The 22,380-nt window shown below is 46.3% G+C and overlaps 1 protein-coding gene across 1 annotated transcript in view; it reads left to right on the top strand.

Moving 5' to 3' along the window:
* The window catches only part of LOC126469877 (protein unc-50 homolog A), a 97,619-nt gene that overhangs the window by 13,579 nt on the left and 61,660 nt on the right, over window positions 1-22,380 (top strand). The window contains exon 3 of the mRNA XM_050097202.1: window positions 17,208-17,273. Coding sequence (XP_049953159.1) covers window positions 17,208-17,273 — 66 coding nt within the window. The remainder of the gene's footprint in view (window positions 1-17,207; window positions 17,274-22,380) is intronic.

The following is a 22,380-nucleotide window of genomic DNA, read 5'->3' as shown; positions in this document are numbered from 1 at the left end:
TGCAAGTAGTTACGTATCAAAAACACTTGTGCCAGTAAATTATGAAAATATTGTTTTGTAAGTGTCCAAAAATTCTCAGAAATAAGTAAAAAAATTTTAAAGAGCACAATTAAGCTTAAGCCTACAATTGATGGTAACCATACTCCCAAATGTTTGAAATTTCACAATATATCGCAGTACGAACAGGTATTGATACAAGCAATGAAAGATTATACAGAAGCAACGCGAACAGTAAAATATTTGAATCTAGGACTTGAAATCGGCATACGAATATTTTATACACAGTCTCACTTAAAGAAAAATTTGGAAGTCATCTTTTATGTATAGATCAACGTTCATATTGCATGGATTTTTCACTTAGCTATTTCTATACACACTTCTACACCTTCATGCCAAAGAAGAGCACTGCAGCATGAGTTTATCTCTGTCACAATCGCTAAAATATGCAGCACCAGCAAAGCATGTCTTCTGCGTGTTGCAGCTAACAGTGTTCACATTTGTAGGGATATGAGACTGTATGTACACATAGCCTCACTGACAGGTAAAGATGGTGGCAGATTTTGATTCACTTGTAGAATACTAGGGAAATGCAATCACTCTACAAAGGGGACTCGTACAACACAGTTGGGTGACCCATTCTAGAGTACAGCTGAAGTGACTGGAACCTGTACCAAATAGGACTAAAAGGGGATATTGAAGAGATACGAAGAAGGGTGGTAATAATTGTCACAGGTTTGTTTGACCCATGGGAGATGCTGAAAGAACTGAACTGGTTGACACTTTATGATAGATGTAAACTGTGCTATGTGATCAAAAGTATCCGGACACCTGGCTGAAAAAATTTAAAAGTTCATGGTGCCCTCCATCGGTAATGCTGGAATTCTATATGGTGTTGGTCTACCCTTAGCCTTGATGACAGCTTCCACTCTCGCAGGTATACATTCAGTCATATGCTAGAAGGTTGCATGGGGAATGGCAGCCCATTCTTCACGGAGTGCTGCACTGAGGAGAGATATCGATGTCGCTCGATGAGGCCTGGCGCGAAGTCAGCATTCCAAAACAGCCCAAAGGTGTTCTATAGGATTCAGGTGAGGACTCTGTGCAGGCCAGTCCATTACAGGGATATTATCATCGTGTAATCACTCGGCCAAAGGCTGTGCGTTATGAACAGGTGCTCGATCATGTTGAAAGGTGCAATCGCCATCCTCAAATTTCTCTTAAACAGTGGGAACCAAGAAAGTGCTTAAAACATCAATGTAGGCGTGTGCTGTGATAGTGCCACACAAAACAATAAGGGCTGCAAGCCCCCTCCATGAAAAACATGACCATACCATTACACCACAGCCTCCGAAATTTACCCCCTGGGGGTCCAGGGGGTAGAAGAGGCTCAAGGTAATCCTGCCTGTAGTATGAGGCAACTAAAAGAAGTCTCACAGTTTTCGGCTCTATGAGCTCAGGTCCCATTCTATGGTTTGACCTGCCACTTTCAAAACTGTACAGAAGTGCGGGCCTTATGGGGAAGGATGCCTTACGTGGTGCACAAGTGCCCTTAGATTTGATTTCCTGAATCTCTTGTCATGGCTTTGCATCTTCACCTGCGATTCAGCTGTTTGGGCAAGGATACTTTCCAGGGTATGCCATCTTCTTCCATTGTCTCCTTTCCTCTTTCACCCCTATGACAATATTGAATTTCTCTGCATCCAATATCCAGCACAGTAGCCAGTCCATTGTGGTGGGGCCATCATGTACCCATTTGGTGGTAACCCCTGACAACACAGGGATCTCACTGTTGATGCTCTTTGGGGAGAGCCCCTGACCGGGCGGATGACTCACAATGAAATGGACTAAGTGTAACCGTACTGTGCCAGCAGTCCCTAAGAAGGGCAAGATAGAGTACAATGCCGACAGGTATGACCCTAAATCGTTTACCTCCCTTGCTACATCATGGGAGGAACGTACAGTTACAGAACGGAGAGAGCCATATTAGCATCAGTTTTTAGTCTGTAGCAGAACCGATGGGAACTCTTTTCTACCGACAAAGCCTCAATTTTTCGTTGAACACCTTGAGGATAAGTTTGGAGAAGTGATGGCACTGTCCAAGATGCGAAACAGCGCAGTCTTGATTCAGACAGCATCCCCAGTCCAATCCCGAGCATTACTCGCCTGTAACAAGCTGGGTGATATTCCTGTTTCCATCATTCCCCACAAAAGCCTCAACATAGTCCAGGGGATTATTTTCCATTGTGACCTCCTGTTGCTGTCTGACGATGAGCTATGCGCCAATTTAGAACGGCTGGGTGTTCGTTTCTTCCGTCGTGTATACAGGGGACCCAAAGACAACAGGGTTGCTACCGGTGCCTTCATCTTGGGCTTTGAGGGTGATTCATTGCCTGAAAAGTCAAGGTGATGGTTTACTGTTGTGACGTTAAACCATACGTCCTGCCCCCTATGCGGTGCTTTAAGTGCTGGAAGTTTGGGCACATTCTTCCCACTGCACTTCCAGTGACACATGTCGAGACAGCGGATGTCCACTGCACCAAGATACTCCATGTGCGCCACCTCCCACTTGCATCAGCTGTGGAGACCACCACTCCCCTTGCTCGCCAGACTGCCCAGTACTCCAAAAGGAACGGAAGATTATGGAGCACAAGACCCTGGAGAGGTTGATTTACACAGAAGCTAAACGTAAATTTGAAAGATTACAGCCTATTCGGTTGACGTCGACATACACTGCAGCTACATCACCATCGCCATCCGAAGTGCCAGTGGCTCCTCACTCTGTGCCACAAACAGTGGACCCTCCAGGCCACCAGAATACATACACCTCCTTGGTGGTATGGGGCAAATCTTCCTCCGTTGCTCCCAGAGCACGTACTTCGGGAGCAAGGCCCCCCCCAAACACATTGGACATCAGTCCCCTCCCCCCTGCTGGACAAGCAACAGCCACCTCCGGCTCCTCTCGTGCGGAAGGGATCCCTTGGGTTCCTCTCTTCCAAGGTATCCACTAATGCCACAGTGGACACTTGCCAGTGGCTCAAGGAGCCAAAAGCTGTTGGACAAAGAGCTTCATGGTCTTCCTCAATGGCTGAAGCTGCTTCGGAGAAATCTTCCCAGCAAGAGAAGCGAGAGAGCAAGCAAACAAAGAAGTCTGCTAAGAAACAGGGCCCTCTGGCGGCCCTAACACCACCACCACTCCCTATCAATTCCGTATCTGAGGATGCAGTGGAGATCTTAGCGTCCCATGCGGACCTGGATCTCACTGATGCCTCATCCACCATAGAAATGCCTACAAATACTCAGTTGGAGGCAGCAGGTGACCCTGAGACATAACCTGCCTCCTTGTGCCCTTCATGCCTTCCCAGCCTCATGATAAAGTCATCCTCCAGTGGAATTGTGGCAGTTTTTTCCACCACCTGGCTGAGCTACGGCAACTGTTAAGCTTTACACCTGCTTTCTGCGTTGCCCTCTAGGGAACCTAGTTCCTGGCAATGCGGGCTCCTGCCCTCCGTGGCTATAAGGGATATTGCAGGAACCATAACAACTATAATAGTGTGTCAGGTGGAGTTTGCGTCTATGTCCTGAACTCAGTATGCAGTGAACCTGTGCCCCTTCAAACCCCTCTTGAAGCTGTGGCTGTCAGAATAAGGATGATGCAGGAAATAACTGTCTGCAATGTATATCTTCCTCCAGATGGTACAATACCCCTGAATGCATTGGCTGCACTGATTGATCAACTCCCTAAACCATTCCTACTTTTGGGAGATTTTAATGCCCATAACCCCTTGTGGGGTGGCACCGTTCTTGCTGGTCGAGGCAGAGATGTCGAAACATCAGTTCGATCTCTGCCTCTTAAATACTGGGGCCGCCACGCATTTCAGTGTGGCTCATGGTACATATTCAGCCATTGATCTCTCGGTTTGCAATCCTGGCTTTCTCCCACCTGTCCACTGGAGAGCACATGATGACCTGTGTGGTAGTGACCACTCCTGCATCTTCCTGCCACTGCCCCAGTGTCAGGCCCATGCACACCTACCCGGATGGGCTGAAAACAAGGCAGACTAGGAAGCTTTCAATTCTGCTGTCACTGTTGATTCTCCCCCACATGGTAACATCAATGTGGTGGTTGAGCAGGTAACTACAACGATCATTTCTGCAGCGTAAAACACAGTCCCTCATTCTTTAGGGTGCCCCGGCAAAAGACAGCCCCTTGGTGGTCGCCAGAAGTCGCTGAAGCAATTAAGGAGCATCAGCAAGCTCTACAGTGGCATAAGTGGCACCCTTCCCTGGAGCACCTCATAGCCATTAAATGGCTCCGTGCCTGCATTCGCCAGCTTATCAAAAGACGGAAACAGGAGTGTTGGGAGAGGTACGTGTCGGTCATTGGGTGCCATACGTCATCTTCTCAAGTCTGGGCAAAGATCAAACCCCAAGAGGTGTTCCTGGTGTTAACGTAGATGGCGTGTTATCTACCGATGCACACACTATTGCCGAGCACTTTGCTGAGCACTATGCTTGTGCCTCTGCATCGGAGAATTACCCCCCTGCCTTTTGCCGTCTCAAATGGTGGATGGAAGAGAAAGTCCTCTCATTCACTACACGCCACACTGAGCCTTATAATTCCCCATTTACAGTGTGGGAACTCCTCCGAGCCCTTGCATTTTACCCCGACTCAGATCCTGGGGCAGATCGGATCCACAGTTAGATGATTAAACATCTCTCATCTGCCTACAAGCAACATCTCCTCATCATCTTCAACTGGATCTGGTGCGATGGCATTTTTCCATCGCACTGGTGGGAGAGCACCATCATACCAGTGCTCAAATCCAGTAAAAACCAGCTTGATGTGGATAGCTATCGGCCCATCAGCCTCACCAACGTTCTTTGTAAGCTGCTGGAACGTATGGTGTGTCGGTGGTTGGGTTGGGTCCTGGAATCATGTGGCCTACTGGCTCTGTGTTAGGGCGGCTTCCACCTGGGTCACTCTACCACTGATAATATTGCGTCCCTCGAGTCTGCCATCCGAACAGCCTTTTCCAGATGCCAACACCTTGTTGCCGTCTTTTTTCGCTTTACAAAAAGCGTATGACACCATCTTGTAACATCATCTCCTTGGCACAATATACAAGTGGGGTATCCGAGGGCCACTCTCGATTTTTATCCAGAATTTCCTGTTGCTTCATACTTTCTGTCTCCAAGTTGGTGCCTCCCATAGTTCCCCCCATATGCAGGAGAATGGTGTCCCACAGAGGTCTGTATTGAGTGTATCTCTATTTCTAGTGGCCATTAATGATCTAGCAGCAGCTGTAGGGTGGTCCGTCTCACCCTCTCTGTATGAAGACGACTTTTGCATTTCGTACTGCTCCACCAGTACTGGTGTTGCTGAGCGGCACCTACAGGGAGCCATCGACAATACACAGTCATGGGCTCTAGCCCATGGCTTTCATCTTTTGGCCGCAAAGTCGTGTATTATGCACTTTTGTTGGCGCCGTACCATTCATCCGAAACCAGAACTTTACCTTATTGATGATCCCCTCACTGTAGTGGAGACGTATTAATTTTTAGGACTGGTTTTCGATGCCTGATTGACTCGGCTTCCTCACCTTTGTCAGCTTAAGCAGAAGTGCTGGCAGCACCTCAGTGCCTTCTGCTGCCTGAGCAACACCAACTGGGGTGCAGATCGCTCTACGCTGCAGCAGCTATACAGAGCCCTTTTTCAATCTCAGGACTATGGGAGTGTGATTTATGGTTTGGCGGCGCCCTCAGCATTGCTTTACTCGACCCAGTGTACCACTGTGGCATTCAGCTAGCGACAGGAGCTTTTACGACAAGACTGGCGGCCAGCATCCTTGTGGAGGCTTGAGTTCGTCCATTGCACGTCAGGCGTGCACAACTGCTCACCAGTTGTGTTGCACATGTTCGTAGTTCTCCTGTGCATCCAAATTACCGTCTCCTTTTCCCATCCATGGCAGTTCATATCCCACATTGGCGGCCCAGGTCAAAGCTTGCAATTGCAGTTCGCTTCCGATCCCTTCTATCTGAAGTGGAGTCATTGCTTTTACCACCTGTATTTGAGGTCCAATCAATACACCTCCATGGTGTACTCCTAGCCCACGGCTTCGCCTGGACCTTTCACATGGCCCAAAGGACTCAGTTCACCCCTATGCTCTCCGCTGTCACTTCATCTTGATTCTTGACATGTACTGAGGCCATGAAGTGATTTACACCGAAGACTCGATGGCTGATGGTCATGTCGGCTTCGCATATGTCCATGGAGGACATATTGAACAGCAGTCCTTGCCCGATGGCTGCAGAGTTCTCACTGCAGAGCTGGTGGCTGTATCTCGTGCTTTTGAGCACATCCGTTCATGCCCTGGGCAGTCGTTTCTTCTGTGTACTGACTCCTTGAGCATCCTACAAACTATCGACCAGTGCTACCCTCGTCATCCTTTGGTAGCGACCAACCAGGAGTTCATCTATGCCCTGGAATGGTCTGGTCATTCAGTGGTGTTTGTGTGGACCCCAGGATATGTCAGAATCCCAGGAAATGAACTTGCCGACAGGCTGGCCAAACAGGCTACACGGAAACCACTTATGGAGATTGGCATTCCAATAACTGACCTGCATTTGTTTTTACGTCACCAGGTTTTTTGGCTATGGGAGACAGAGTGGCATAGTCTCAGTACACACAGCAAACTGCGTGCCATTAAGGAGACTACGAATGTGTGGCAGTCCTCCATGCGAGCCTCTCACTGGCACTCTGTGGGTCTCTGCTGGCTCCGCATTGGCCACGCTTGGGTGACCCACGGTTACCTCCTGCACCATGGAGACCCGCCTCAGTGTCGGTGCAGCACCTGGTTGACAGTGGCCCATATTCTGGTGCACTGTCCCACTTTGACTGCCGTGCAACAAAATCTTCGGTTACTGGACTCGTTGCCGCTAATTTTATCTGACAATGCTTCATCAGCTGATTTAATTTTACGTTTTATTCATGAGGGTGGTTTTTATCATGTGATCTAAATTTCAGCACATGTCCTTTGTCCCTCTGTGTCCTCAACCCTAGTGCTTTTAGGGTGGAGGTTTTAATGTGTTGTAGAGTGGCTGGCTTCTCCTTTTTATTCTCTATGTTCAGCCAGCCATGGTAATCTGTTTTGCCGTTTTAATCTCTTGTACCTGTTTCTTGCGTTTCTGTGGTTTTCTTCTCCCCTTTTTTCAATTAAGTGTTTTGTTGCCCTTCGGTCGTTCTTGTGGTTTTTCCTTTCTCTCCATTTTGTGTTGTCAGTCTTGCTTGTTTTATTCTCACCCTTGTGGCATTGTTTTATTCGGAACAAGGGACCGATGACCTAGCTGTTTGATCCCTTCCTCCCTATTTTAAACCAACCTACCTACCTACCTCTAAAATTTACTGTTGGCACTACATACGGTGGCAGATGACGTTCACCAGGTATTCGCCATACCCACACCCTGGTATCAGATTGCCACATTGTGTACCATGATTCGTCACTCCACACAACAGTTTTTCCACTGTTCAGTCATCCAATATTTACGCTCCTTACACCTAGCGAGGCGTTGTTTGGCATTTACTAGTGTGATGTGTGGGTTATGAGCAGCCGCTCGACCATGAAATCCAAGTTTTCTCACCTCCCACCTAACTGTCATAGTACTTGCAGTGGATCCTGATGCAGTTTGGAATTCCTGTGTGATGGTATGGATAGATGTCTGCCTATTACACATAATGACTCTCTTCAACTGTCGGTGATCTTAGTCAGTCAATAGACAAGGTCGGCCTCTGTGCTTCTGTGCTGTATGTGTCCCTTCACATTTCCACTTCACTATCACATCAGAAACAATGGACCTAGGGATATTTGGGAGTGTGGAAATCTCACATACAGATGTATGAAACAAGTGACACCCAATCACCTGACCATGTTAGAAGTCCACGAGTTCCACGGAGCTCTCCATTCTGCTCTCTCACAATGTCTAATGACTACTGAGGTCAATGATATGGAATACCTGGCAGTAGGTGGCAGCACAATGCACCTAATATGAAAAATATATGTTTTGGTGGTGTCCGTATACTTTTGATCAGGTAGTGTGTCTTGTGAAAACATACTTACAAAGAACCCCTTGAGTGCGAGATCCCAATTTCAATCTTTAGTAAGGCTCACTTGAATATGTTGGGTTAACAGCTATGGCAGTAAAAGTATTTGCTGCTGATGGCTCACTGTCTGCATCAGGAGAGTGAATGACTGGCAGGTGCAGATATCAACCTTCTGTGGGATGTTATGCATAACATTCCACAAAATGGACATTGTCAACATTCAAGAAATTTTCAAAGCAAACTATTAACTTGCACATGAGTACTGAATGAGAAATGGTGCGCCTCAGTGATCACAGAGGTTTTTACCATCGAGGTTGAAGACGAACTTCTGAAGAGTTGCAAACCATGCAGGAGGTTCAGCCAGATATCCACTCTTATAGAATGCATTCAGAATGTGATGGCATGCAACCAAATGCGGAAGTCTGTCATGGAGCTTATCATGAAACTGACTGCAGATTGTGTGATAATGTTTTATACGCATGGGAAAAACAAACATCCAGAGGCTGAATTTGTTGAGTGGTTCAATGACACTTACTTTTCAGGAGGTATGGTTTGCTCTAAAGGAGTATGATTTTTATACACAGACCAAGAATAAAGCAAAAGCAATTTACTCTGACCAGCTGTCACCAAAAGCAGTGCTTGTAACATAGTTGTAATTCTCTCACACCCATTTTCCCACTCTTGTTTACTGTAAAGTAAATATTCCCTACTGCCCTTGCAAGATCACACACATGAAAAGAATTGTAAGGGGGCGCATCACCTCCAACTTCTTGCGGTGCAGTAAATAACTTTCCAGTTAATTTACCATCCAGATTAACAGTCAGCATAATTGTATACAAATGCGTTAATGCATTGACGTTAAGTGATTTTGATGCACCTCTCTTGGTAACTGTAATAACCAGGGTTACCCTCTGCGGGTTCGGGGGTAAGAATAGGCCCGCGGTATTCCTGCCTGTCGTAAGAGGTGACAAAAAGGAGTCTCAAACGTTTCGGCCTTATGTGGTGGTCCCCTGTCGGGTTTGACCTCCATATCTCAAAATTTTTCCAAAGAGCGAGCCGATTGGGGAAGGGCGCCTTACTTGGTGCATTGTGTCCATCTTGCGTTGAGAACTTTCGCCAGCTTATTCGTCATTGCGTTGCAGTCCTGCCCGCTCTACATTTCTTGGGCATGGATACGCTCCTGCATGCACTTTCTGCCAAGCAATGTGCAGGGCCACTTTCTGCACTGACGGCGACCATGGACCACATGTCACCTAACATCCAGCACGGTAGCCAGTCCGTTGTGGTGGGGCCGCCATGTACCCTGTTGGTTGTAGCCCCCTGACAACACAGGGATCACTCTACTGATGCCTGTGCCGTTAACTCCCCACGTATGCCAAGGAGTAGATGCCCATCTCCCTGGGGCATCAGGACTCCCGGCAATGGTCATCCTGCCAGGTGGCCTTTGCTGTGGCTGGGTGGCGCCCGTGGGGAGGGCCCTTGGTCGGAGTAGGTGGCATGAGGGTGGATGACACGCAATGAAGCGTGGAACATCTTTTCTTGCTGGTGGCCAGCCACCAGCAGTCTCTAAGTGTTTGAGGGCCCATTTTAAAGGTAACATTTATGACCCCAAATCGTTCCTCTCCCTCGCCACACCATGGGAGAAACGAAAGGCTATGAATGAGAGCGACAGGTATTCACCCAGGTATCTCGTCTGTACCATAGCTGATGGGGAATCGTTTGTGTCTGTGAAGCCTCAGTTCTTTGTCGAACATTTAGAGGACAAGTTCGGGGAGGTGGAGGGCTTGTCCAAGATGCGGTCAGGGTCAGTCTTAATAAAAACAGCATCCTCTGCCTCTGTCACCCCACATAAAAGCTTAAATATGGTCCAGGGAATTATTTTTCACCGAGATCTCCTTTTACAGTCCAATGACGAGCTGCGCACCAACTTAGAGCGACGAGAGGTCCATTTCGTCCGGCGCGTCCACCGGGGTCTGAGGGATCACCAAGTTGCAACCGGTGCCTTCATCTTGGCCTTCGAGGGTGACACGTTACCTGAGAAGGTCAAGGTGATGGTATACCGTTGTGATGTCAAGCCCTATATCCCTCCCCCGATGCGGTGCTTCAAGTGTTGGAAGTTCGGCCATATGTCTTCTCGCTGTGCTTCCAGCCTCATTTGTCGTGATTGTGGTCGACCGTCCCATCCTGATACTCCATGTGCTCCGCCTCCCATCTGTGTCAACTGCGGGGAGCACCATCCGCCTTGCTCGCCGGACTGTAAGAGTCTCCAGAAGGAGCGGAAAATAATGGAATACAAGACCCTGGATAGGCTGACCTACACTGAGGCTAAGCGTAAGTTTGAACGACTGCATCCAGTACGAATGACGTCCACTTATGCCGCCACTGTCGCTCCTGTTACAGTTCCTATAGCTGCACCACACACCGTTAGCTCTCAGAGCCAGAGAACCACACCTGCCCCCTTGATGGTGGGGGGCACTACACTCCCTGTTGCTCCTGCTCCATCTCCTTCAGGAGCAACGCCCCCCCCAACCATCGGGGACATCAGTTCCCCCTTCCCAGCCGGAGAAGTGTAAGACTTCTTTGGCTCCTCTCGCCAGGGAGGGGTCCCTTGGGGACCTCCCTTCGCAAGTTCCAACCAGTACCAAAGCCGACAGCCGCAAGTGGCTCAAACAACCGCCGGTCCCTGGTCGTAGGGACACACGGTCGTCGTCTGTCCCTGAGACTGACCCAGTGACGCCCTCCCAGCCTGAACCACCAAAGGCACAGCGAGAGAAGCAGAAGAAGAAGAAAGTCCCCAAGGGTAACGACATTGCGGTGGCATCCATCCCACCGCTTCCTACAAGCTCTGCGTCTGAGGATGAGGTGGAGATTCTGGCGTCTGCTGAGGACCTTAATCTCACCGGTCCCTCCAACGCCATGGAAAGCACTAGCACAGGTGCTCAATCGGAGGCAGCAGGTGACCCAGCGCCGTAATCTGCCTTCCCAGTCCCGTCACGCCTTTCTCAACCATGGCCAATACCATCCTCCAGTGGAACTGCAGCGGTTTCTTCCATCATCTAGCTGAGCTCCGACAACTTATCAGCCTTCACCCTTTCTTCTGCATTGCTCTTCAGGAAACTTGGTTTCCAGCAATGCGAACCCCCGCCCTCTGTGGCTATCAGGGTTATTATAAGAACCGAGCAGCTTATGAAAGGGTGTCTGGTGGCGTCTGCATCTATGTCCTTAACTCTCTTCACAGCGAGTCTGTCCCTCTACAAACAGGTTTAGAGGCTGTCGCTGTTAGGGTGTGGACGCCACAGGCTATTACCGTCTGCAGTCTTTACCTTCCACCGGATGGTGATGTCGCGCTGCATGTCCTGGCTGCACTGATAGCCCAATTGCCGCCACCTTTCTTGTTACTGGGCGATTTCAATGCCCACAACCCTCTATGGGGTGGGACTGTCTCCGATGACCGCGGTCATGCCGTGGAGCATGTGTTGGCTCAGCTCAATCTTAGCCTCTTGAATACCGGTGCTCCCACACATTTCAGTGTGGCCCATGGCTCGTTCTCGGCCATCGATCTGTCTCTTTGCAGCCCCGGACTTGTCCCATCCCTCCACTGGAGAGCGCATCCTGACCTGTGTGGTAGTGACCATTTTCCCATCTATTTGTCACTGCCCCAGTCCCGCTGGGCTCTCCATAGGGCTGACTGGCCGGCTTTTACTTCCGCTGCAACCATTGAGTCTCCCCCACAGGGTGACATTGACAAGGTGGTCCGTGTCTTAACCACGTCAATCATTTCGGCAGCTGAGGCTGCCATCCCCCTCTCTTCTGGACTCCCTCGGAGGAAGACTGTACCCTGGTGGTCGCCGGAGATTGCTGAGGCTATTAGCGGCCGTAGGCGGGCTCTCCAGCATCATAGGCGGCACCCGTCTCTAGAGACCCTCATCGCCTTTAAGAGGCTCCGTGCCTTGGCCCATCGTCTTATTGCACGGCGTAGGCAGGAGTGCTGGGAGAGGTATGTCTCATCCTTGGGCTCCCGTGTCTCCCCCTCGCTCGTGTGGTCCCGGATCCGGCGGATTTATGGATACCAGACCCCTATGGGTGTCCCTGGGATCTCCTTGGATGCCGCTGCCTGCACGGACGCTGCCGCCATTGCTGAACACCTCGCCGCGCACTTTGCTAAGAGCTCTGTGACTGCAGCTTACCCCCCCTCCCGCCTTTTGCTCTCTAAAGGAGCGAGCTGAGCAGACGCCATTATCATTCCCCACCCCCACACGCGTCGTTCTGAAAAATACAATGCTCCTTTCAGCGAGAGGGAATTCCTCGCTGCCCTCGCCGATTGCCCTGATACAGCACCAGGACCAGACTGCATCCACGCGCAGATGCTGAAGCATCTCTCCAGGGACTGCCAGAGACACATCCTCATCATCTTTAACCGCATTTGGAGCGAGGGCGTGTTCCCGTCGCAATGGCGAGAGGGTGTTATTGTCCCCATCTTGAAGCCCGGTGCGGACCCACTGGCGGTGGACAGTTTGTGTTGGGTCCTTGAGTCGCGCGGTCTCCTCGCTCCATCCTAGGGTGGCTTCCGTCGGGGCCGGTCTGCTGCGGACAATTTGGTGCGGCTGGAATTTGCTATCTGTACAGCCTTTACCCGACGTCAGCATCTCGTTGCTGTATTTTTTGATCTGCGGAAGGCGTACGACACAACATGGAGGCATCACATCCTTGCTACGTTGCATGAGTGGGGTCTTCATGGTTGGCTCCCGGCTTTTCTTCAAACCTTTTTATTGCGCCGCTCTTTCTGGATGCAAGTCGGTGCCGCCTCTAGTTCATCTTATATACAGGAAAATGGGGTCCCGCAGGGCTCAGTGTTGAGCGTCTCCTTATTTCTAGTGGCCATTAATGGTCTGGCTGCAGCCGTGGGGTCGTCGGTGTCTCCTTCTTTGTATGCCGACGACTTCTGCATCTCTTTTACCTCAACGACTACGGGCGTCGCCGAACGCTGGCTGCAAGTCGCTGTTCACAAGGCGGCATCATGGGCTCTGACTCATGGTTTTCAGTTCTCTGCAGCCAAGACTCGAGTTATGCACTTCTGCAGGCGTCGGATGGTCCACCCTCATCCTGAACTTTACCTCGATGGCCACCTCCTTGAAGTGGTGGACACTAGCTGCTTCTTAGGACTCGTCTTTGATGTCCGGCTCACATGGCTTCCTCATATTACTCAGCTGAAGCAAAAGTGCTTGCGACATCTCAACGCCCTCCGCTGCCTGAGCCACACGTCTTGGGGTGCAGATCGCTGCACGCTGTTGCGATTGTACAGAGCCCTTGTGCGGTCCAGGCTTGATTATGGGAGCCTGGCCTATGAGTCTGCATCACCCTCAGTGTTGACGTTGTTGGACCCTATACACCACTGTGGAGTTCGGCTTGCAACTGGCACTTTCCGTACGAGCCCCGTGGATAGTCTACTGGTGGAGGCCGGGGTTCCCCCGCTGCGGATTCGCCGCCATCGATTGCTTGCTGACTATGCTGTCCACGTGCATTGCTAGCCGTGCCATCCCAATCATCGCCTGCTTTTCCCTGCCATGGTCCTCCATCTGCCCGAACGGCGATCTCGGTCTGGGCTTTCCATAGCTGTCCGCGTCCAGTCCCTGCTGTCAGAACTGGGTTCATTCCCTCTTCTGCCTCCCTTCCGGGTCCGTGCACCTACGCCTCCCTGGTGTTTGCCCCGTCCGTCCGTCCATCTGGACCTGGCACAGGGACCCAAGGACTCGGTTCTGCCTGTGGCCCTCCGTTGCAGTTTTCTTGCGCTCCTCGCCTCATTTTCGGGCTGTGAGACTGTCTACACTGATGGTTCCCTCGTTGATGGTTGCACTGCCTACGCTTTTGCTCATGCTGCAAATGTTGAACAGCGCTCCTTGCCGGCTGGCTGCAGTATTTTTACTGCAGAGCTGGTGGCCATATTGCGCGCTCTTGAGCATAGGCATTCCTGCTCAGGTACGTCCATCGTCATCTGCAGTGACTCCCTGAGCAGCCTCCAGGCCATCGACCACTGCTATCCCTCTTCTCCTCTGGCATCCTCTATTCGGGAGTCTGTTTCCGCCATTACCCGCTCTGGTCATTCGGTGGTCTTTGTTTGGATGCCAGGTCATGTTGGCATCCCGGGGAACGAACGTGTCGACAGGCTGGCCAAAGGGGCGATCGATGCCCCAGCTTTGGAGATCAGCCTCCCGGCTCGTGATCAGCAGTTGGTGTTGCGCCGTAAGGTGCTTGGGATGTGGGCTGATGAGTGGCGTGGCCTGACATCCCCGAATAAACTGCGGGCTGTTAAGGAGACGACCGATGTGCGGCGGTCCTCCCTGCGGGCTTCTCGCAGGGACTCTGTCATCCTGTGTCGGCTCCGCATCGGCCATACCTACCTGACGCACGGCCATCTTTTGCATCAGGAGGATCTCCCCCTATGTCGGTGTGGGTCCCGGCTGACGGTCGCCCACATTTTGTTGGAGTGTCCCCGACTGCGCACCCTCCGGCAGTCTTTTAATCTCCCGGGCACTTTGCCTTTGGTTTTATGCGACGATGCCTCCATGGCTGACGACGTTTTAAATTTTATCCGTGGTAGTCCTTTTTATGGTTCCATTTAGGGAGGTCCTGCACCTTTCCCTTTCTGTGTCTCTTGTCCTCGAGTCTCTCATATTTGGTTGCAGATTTTAGTGTGTAGTCGGATGGTTGACGCTTTCCCTTTTTTTGTTCTCGTGGTCAGTCAACCAGTCTCCGGCCATCTTCTTTTCTTCTGTTTCTTTCTGTCTGATGTTCATCTGTACTCTTCTTGTCTGTAGTGTTCGTTGCCGCATTTGTGTTCTTTCAGTGCCTGGGGGGGAGTCTCCTTCCCCTTGGGGTTTTACCTGCTCTGCAAATTTATGTCTCGCCTGTTTTTGGAATGGGGGACTGATGACCTTAGCTGTTTAGTCCCCCTTAAACATCCCAACAACCACCACCTAACCAGGGTTTCTTTCACATGTGTTTCCTTTTCAAAACCTGACTGGCTGGAGTTGGAAACAAATTTCTTAGAGAGTTATAAGATAGTTTATCTAATTTACAAATTTATGGACTAATTCTGCTGTTTGCTGTGCATCATCAAGTTGACTCCGTGCTTGCCTTGAAAGTATGAAGTTATTTTGTCTACTCATATGAGAAAACTGGACAGTATATGCTAGGGAAGTACAGCCTCTCTCTAAACCTAAAAGCAAGTAGGGTTTTGGTGGGGTGTTTCCATTCCTGGAAGAATGCTACAGCTGCCGTACAGGATGACAAAGAATCAATTTCCCTCTAGCAGTGTAGAATAATATGCAGAAACTTGCATAGAATCTGTCCATATGCATTTATTATGTTGGCATTATTAGTAATTCATATCTGTATTCAGTGTAGTGTAAATGCACTTTGTGGAAAATAAACACCCCAGGGCATCTGTACACTGCATCACCAGTGATTCATAAGGCAAGTTGCGGAAGGCTTGGCGTAACTTTGTGACTTTTGTGATGTAGTGGGTTAGTGTGTGGGGACTCACCTGCTCGCTCTTCAGTTCACAGATCTACAGAGGAGGGTATTGCATGACCACAGCCTTCCCTCATGCATCTACCTTTCAGCCACCACCCTATGCCTCCTCCATCCAACTTTGTCACACAGCCAGAATATAGATTCTCCCTTAATAGTTTCTGATGCACTTAGATGTTTCACACACATTTAGTGTTTGTTCACCTGTTTCACTTATCAATAAACATTAAATTAAACCATTAAAACACTTTTTTAATAATCTGCAATTTTCCCATCCCCTGTAATGTGGGAACTATTACTCCTAGAGAAAAAATGAATAGAAACCTTTTTGTGGAAAATTTAATGTACTTTAAATTTGTTATGGGAACATTTTTGCTAGAAGTGCAGATTTTGAGATATTCAAGAAAAACTTATGCTGACCCCCCTCCCCTGCCGCCCTCTTCCCCCCACACGAATGGTTGTTAGGAATGGTGTCATGACCAGTAAACATGGACTACTGATGAATGATATTGCATTGTGCTCAGCAATGAATATTTTGGTTCTGCACCAACACAGATCACCATGGTTAGCATGTGTGACAGTGACCTGGATAGAGTTCCCATTCTTCCAACATTTTGAAGAGGCTCTGTGGTAATACTCCTGGCATCATGGTGTGTGGAGCTGTAGGATATGACTTCAGGTCATGGCTGGTAGTGATTGAGGGAACTGTGACAGCACAGTGATATGTCATGGATATCCTCAGTCCTCGTGTGTTACCACTGGTGTGACAGTATTGTGGTGACATTTTTCAACAGGATGATGTCCATGCACACAAAGTACATGTCAGTATGAACTGTCTGTGTGCTCTTGAGGTACTCCGTTGGCCAGCGAGATCCTCTGATCTGTCCCCAGTGCAATACATGTGGGACAATGTCCCAGAGCCCGTATCCAGGACATGAAGGACAAATTACAGCAGTTGTTGATCAGATTGCCTCAGATGAGAATTCAACAGCTTTATGACACCCTTTGCAACTCAATCGGTGCATTCATTCAGCGTTGGGGTTGGGGGGGGTGGTTGCAACATTTTAACATTTTGTACTAAGTGGTCTCATACTGCCAAGTTATTTGTAAATTTGAGTCATTATTCTAGTTGTTGAAATAACATCATATGCCCTTTCAACATATAAGGTTTCACTTTGTTTCTTCTTCCCCCTTTTGGGTGCTTCGTGTTTTAATTTGCAGCATTTCCACCAAGAAACAGAATGAAAGTCCAGGTAATTGTGCACAGAGACATAGGCTCAAATCCAATGTGAACTACTTGACCTTTGCTTGCTTCTGATAATGTTATTACTTAATTATTGTTGACATAATCAAAATTTTAGTTCCTGAAAATTTAACAATGTGTCTGACTTTTGTGGAATTTGAAGAGTGGCTTCTGATGAAAATGTGAAGCATATTAATTGTTGTGGTGACTTCAATCTTTCTTCTCACTGGTAATCATTATGATGGAAATGAGAAAATATTTTTGGTTTATTTGACTGTTGTGAATATTCTTGGAATCTTTATTACTATTTATTAATTTAGGCATTTATCATTTCAGAAACAAAATCACAGTTTGCAAGGGATGATCCAGCATTTCTTGTTCTCCTGATGTTTTGGTTGTGTGGTATGTACTCTTGAATCTTAAGAAAATCTAATATAACAGAAATATTTTAGAGGTAACATTTTACGCTGAGGTTTTTTCCATGTAAATGCATTATATTTCAGAATGGGTGGCATCCACAACAATCTTGTGTTAATGCAGTTTAATAAATGTAAATGTGTTGTGTGTCCCACAAAGACAGACTGGCAGCTAAATAACAAAATTGGACTGCTGTGAACGTATCTTTACATATATATGTAGCACGATTCACGTGTCTCACCAAACTCGCTGGACCCTTGCATGATAAGGTGCGTTGGGTAGAATTGTTCTAGGCCTTACTGCCATATGTGAACTCATGGGATGTCAGTATTCTTACCTGGGTGAAAGACTATTGGGCATAGTAAACTTGGACAATGGCTTTAGTCCATAGGGCACACCAGATATTTCTGCACCAGTTTTGGCTAAATGAAGCACTACATAACCCTTAGACACAAAACTGCTTTTATGACCTCTTATTCAGGGACGACAAATTGTGGAACTTTGGGATCTGAAGATAGGTCAGTGGTGTTGAAAGAAGAGTTACATAGCATCAAATGAGATATGTTAAGGTCATCAGGAAAGCAGTGGTATAATAAAGACGAAATCAAACTAAAAACAGAAAATATTTTGCTGTACTGAGAAACAGAACATGTCTGAAATCCAGAGTTAGTGTTATTTGTAAATGATAAAATAAAAGAAACAGTTTTATTGATATTGAAGGAATCCGAGAGAGAATAGCAAAGCTCTTTTTAAAGTAAATAAGGTATTCCAAGAAAATCATGTCAGTCTATACACCAGCATGCTCAAATTCTTATGAGGGGTCAAGAGTTAAAAAAAACTGTTAAACTATGGCAAATTCCAGTAGGAGATAATGGTGGGGGATTTTATCACACATGTAAAACCAAAAAAACTGAAGAATGATTATTTAATGAGAAACTTTATATGCCATTGTGGAAGTCATTGAGGCCATATATTATTTACATTTATAAAGAAAGATGTCTTTTATTAACACATTGTTCTGGTTGAATACAAATAGTGAAAGCAATTGACAATGATCAAATGGGCAAAACATGAAATTACAGCTTGTTATGTGACAGCAAAGAAATTAATAAAAAACTTAATAATAAAATGTCTGCTGTCTTTAAATAGCATCTTTTAATTGTCATTGTTCACTTTGAGGACCAGGTTCATCTTTAGGGCTTTAGTTGTCTACTGAGGGACCTAAATTGTGATGTCAGTGTGACAGAAACCTGTATTTTCTAAAAGAAATTACCAAAGTTATTGTAGAACATACACAATATTATGGTTGAAAATAAGCAGGTTTTTACTAGAAACATGTAATTTATGTATGAACTGTGAATCTTTCTGTTGCATATAACATCACAGTGAAGTAGCTTCCTCATGGATAAAATTCAAAATCAGTTCCTTGTATTCAAAAAAAGTGTGTTTGAAATCAACACTTACACAAAGTACAGTTCAAATTAAGTTTTAGGCTCCACAGACTGCTGTATGGACAATCTACTAATATGATTGAAAAAGTGCAAGATATTCGATCAGTTCAGAACTAAAAATGTGAATAATCTCCAGGAGCTCACACAATAGGAAGGAAAGTGTAGGACAAAGTGAAAACAAAATTTTATCCAGTAGTTAACATCACAGACATTCACATCATCGACCAAGAGTTAGCTTAGCAAAGGCCTCAAACACAATATATAACATTCATCTTCCAAACGAACTGCTCACATGCTTATTACTGATGTAACTGTAATTACTTCTTTTGCTGTATCTGATTAAATTTATAGCACAATTGCAACACACAAAATTCAGGAAGCAGTTCAGAAAGAAATACAAAAATCACAAGTATCTTTTAACATGTTGCAATATGGTATGTGAAGCTGCCTGCAGGAGGGGCAGTGCATCGGGCTCTAAGGCACCTCTGATGTAGTGGTTGCTGTTCAGATTGCCCTTAGTACGTAGGAAGTGGGATCACATGTTGTAGCCAGTGGTACTCCAAACCGCCACATTTGTCATTTGTCAATTATACCACTCAGCAGTGCAGTCTGCCAGATATGTGGCACCATGATAACATCTACACACGTGCTACCATCACTGTAGGACAAGTTAAAGTGGAACACATTCGAAAACGCTAAATTTTCGTACTCAACATGCCAGTGATGGCGTTTACATGTGCTTAGCAGACAAATGAATTGGTGGTTTCGGAACATTGGAAGCTAATGCAATGGCATGTGTGTCACCAGTCAAGTCCTCAGCAGAAGGCATTGAACCATAAATGCAGACATGTCGACACCCATTGCAGCACTCCATGTCAAGTCAGTGCTATGGATGAAGCTGTTTCATCAGTTAGCATCATGTGGACAAGATGGCTGTCGTCCTGAGCTGTAGTCACATTACATGATCGAGTACCCGCTCATCGCTGAGTACGACCTTCCTCTGTCCACTGGTTTCACACAAGCATTACTGTCACAGCAACATGCCCTGTGTGAGCCATAATGTCACAGTATGGCAAGCTCATTTCCAGGAGACCAATCATTCTGCCCCGTTTGAACTCTCACACGTGCTCGTATTGCACCCTTTTATATTGATGAGCATACCAGATCTTCCTTGCACACCAGATCTTCCTTGCACATTTCCACTTTGTTGAAAGTTTTGTACAAGCTGAGTATGGGGTAACACTGACGTGTCTGGACATACAAAAGGGGCATTTCTGACCCTACGTGCCACTAGAGTGTAACAATTTTATGTTGACTGTATAAGAAATGGTCTTGTAGTGATGTGAACCCACAAGCATCAGTATTCAGATCACAGACCACAATTCACAATGCTAACACACTTATTAGACCAATTGTAAATTCACAGGGTGAAACTGCATTTAAAGTTAACAAGAAAAGATTAAAAACATCATAGAAAAATCATATGTTTTTTTAAAGAAACTCTTTGATTAAGAGCAACATTGAATTAAAAAAGTTCACCCCAGACCCATACCAAGTAACTGCATAGTAGCCTTTTTAGCTATAGGAAACATATTCCAAAATGTAAAGGTGGACCCAAATAATAAAAGATAATCTATACAAACACAAAGTATGTAAATACTGCTATTTCCAAACTCTTGGATTTATTAAAATTAGTACCAGATCATAATTACCTTAAATTTACTGGTAGAATATAAATAAGCCAATGAATTTGCTGTGGGCAGTAGCTTACCTATCTTCTATAATGGAGGGTGAAGCATTGACGATTACAGCTATTCATGCTGGCAAAATGTCAGAATAATCATCAGATGAATGTTGGCCAAAGAAGCCAAGACAGAAACCAACAAACAATTTAATGTACAATAAACAGTTCACTAACTGTGATGCTATAGAAGAATACTGTTGATTAAAATGGGTAAATTGGACAGCTAATGAAAAGGTCCTGAATTGAATGTTGAGAAAAAGAAAATTTGTTGCACAACTTGACTAAAAATAGATCAGTTGATCGAACACATTCTGGGGCATTGAGAAATAGTCAAATTGTTGATGGAGACCAACTGTTGAGTACAGTTCACAGGGATAAAGTTTGCAGGAATTATGATGGAGCTTACATAGGATAGAATACCGTGGAAAGCTGCATGAAACCAACCAGTCTTCAGACTGTGTGCCGGACTAACACCTGAAAGCCCAAGTGAGCTTTCCAGTCACTACTCGTGACTGCTGTCACATCTTTACTTGTGCTATAACCTCTCTTCCCCTTTCCAGACTTCCAGGAGTTCTCTTGCGCACCAAGTGGGACTAGAATTTTTTGAAGAGAGGATATTGCAGAGAAATAGCTTAGTCACAGATGAGGGGTCTGTCTTGAGAATCAGTCTTTTACTCTGGAAGAGTGTGTGTGCTGTTTGGAACCTTCCTGGCAGTGGAAAACTGTGTGATAGACTTGGACTCGAATCCAGATGGTTGCCTTTTGCACGCAATGCTTTTACCAACTGTGGTACCAAGGCCTAATGCACAACCCATTCTCATAGCTTCAGTTTTGTCAATAGTGCACATTCTGCTGCTTGGTGAAAATTTCATTCTAAACTCATGAATTTAAACGGCCAAGAAAATGTGTAGCTGTCAAATTTTTGACCTAATGGCCTCTGCTGTGCATGCCATTGCTATGCAGTTGAGGTAGACTGTATAATATTGAAAATAATGTATCAGTTAAAAGTGGAGTCACAAGAAACAAAGGACAATAACCTAGAAGATATTAAAAAAAAAAACCCTCATGCAATTTCACAACACTATATTTCCTACATGAATAAGGTTAGAAGCTAGGGGTAGATTTTTGCGTATGCATTGAAACTAAAAGTTTGCTGTGACACCAGTTGTAAGCTTCTGGTTCATGTGGTTGCCAGTAGGGTTCAACCTGGTGCTGATTGCTCACTCCCCTCACTCCCCTGCTTGCTAATTCATTACCCATTTGCAGTGAGTCAAGATGGCTATAACACAGCAACAAAAGGTGTTTTATATTTTCCGTTTAAAGTGAAGTTCAGTTACAACTAAGTGGTGTGATTCTCTTTGAGAGTACAGGCTCAACAGGTGATCAGCTAAAGGCATTACACCAATGGCCTATAAGGTTGCCTGTGGAAGTTAACCACTTCAGCTGTGTGCTTCCCTTTCAACAACTTTGGGTGAGCTATGATGACCACATAGCAACAGGAGTGAATGCAATAACTCCAGGCATGCTCGAAAAAGTATAAGATTAGTTTGACCATCATTTGAATGAAAAGTTTGATCCCAAATGTAATTTTAAGAAGTTTCCCAATGTTGCATGTGCTTTTACATGTATGTAAAAGATATATCTTTGTAAAATCATATGATTCTTTTGAAAATAAAAATTATGTATTTCTATGTGTAAATTAAATTTTATTCCTGGTTTCTATCTTCAGTCATGTAGAAGTTGTATTCTTTTCAAATCAGACATTTCTTTTTAAAACACTGTAAATTTCATGAAATCTACTATTGGAGCTTTTAGACACACTGATGATATTAATTCAGTCTAAACTTGAGTAGATGATGACCCCATGAAGTGTGTATGTTATTAATGTAATAGGATA

This window comes from Schistocerca serialis, chromosome 3 (genome assembly GCF_023864345.2).
Source record: "Schistocerca serialis cubense isolate TAMUIC-IGC-003099 chromosome 3, iqSchSeri2.2, whole genome shotgun sequence".
Classification (NCBI taxonomy): Eukaryota; Metazoa; Arthropoda; class Insecta; order Orthoptera; family Acrididae; genus Schistocerca; species Schistocerca serialis.
Note: the sequence above shows the minus strand (reverse complement) of the source record. Positions and strands in the feature narration are given on the sequence as shown.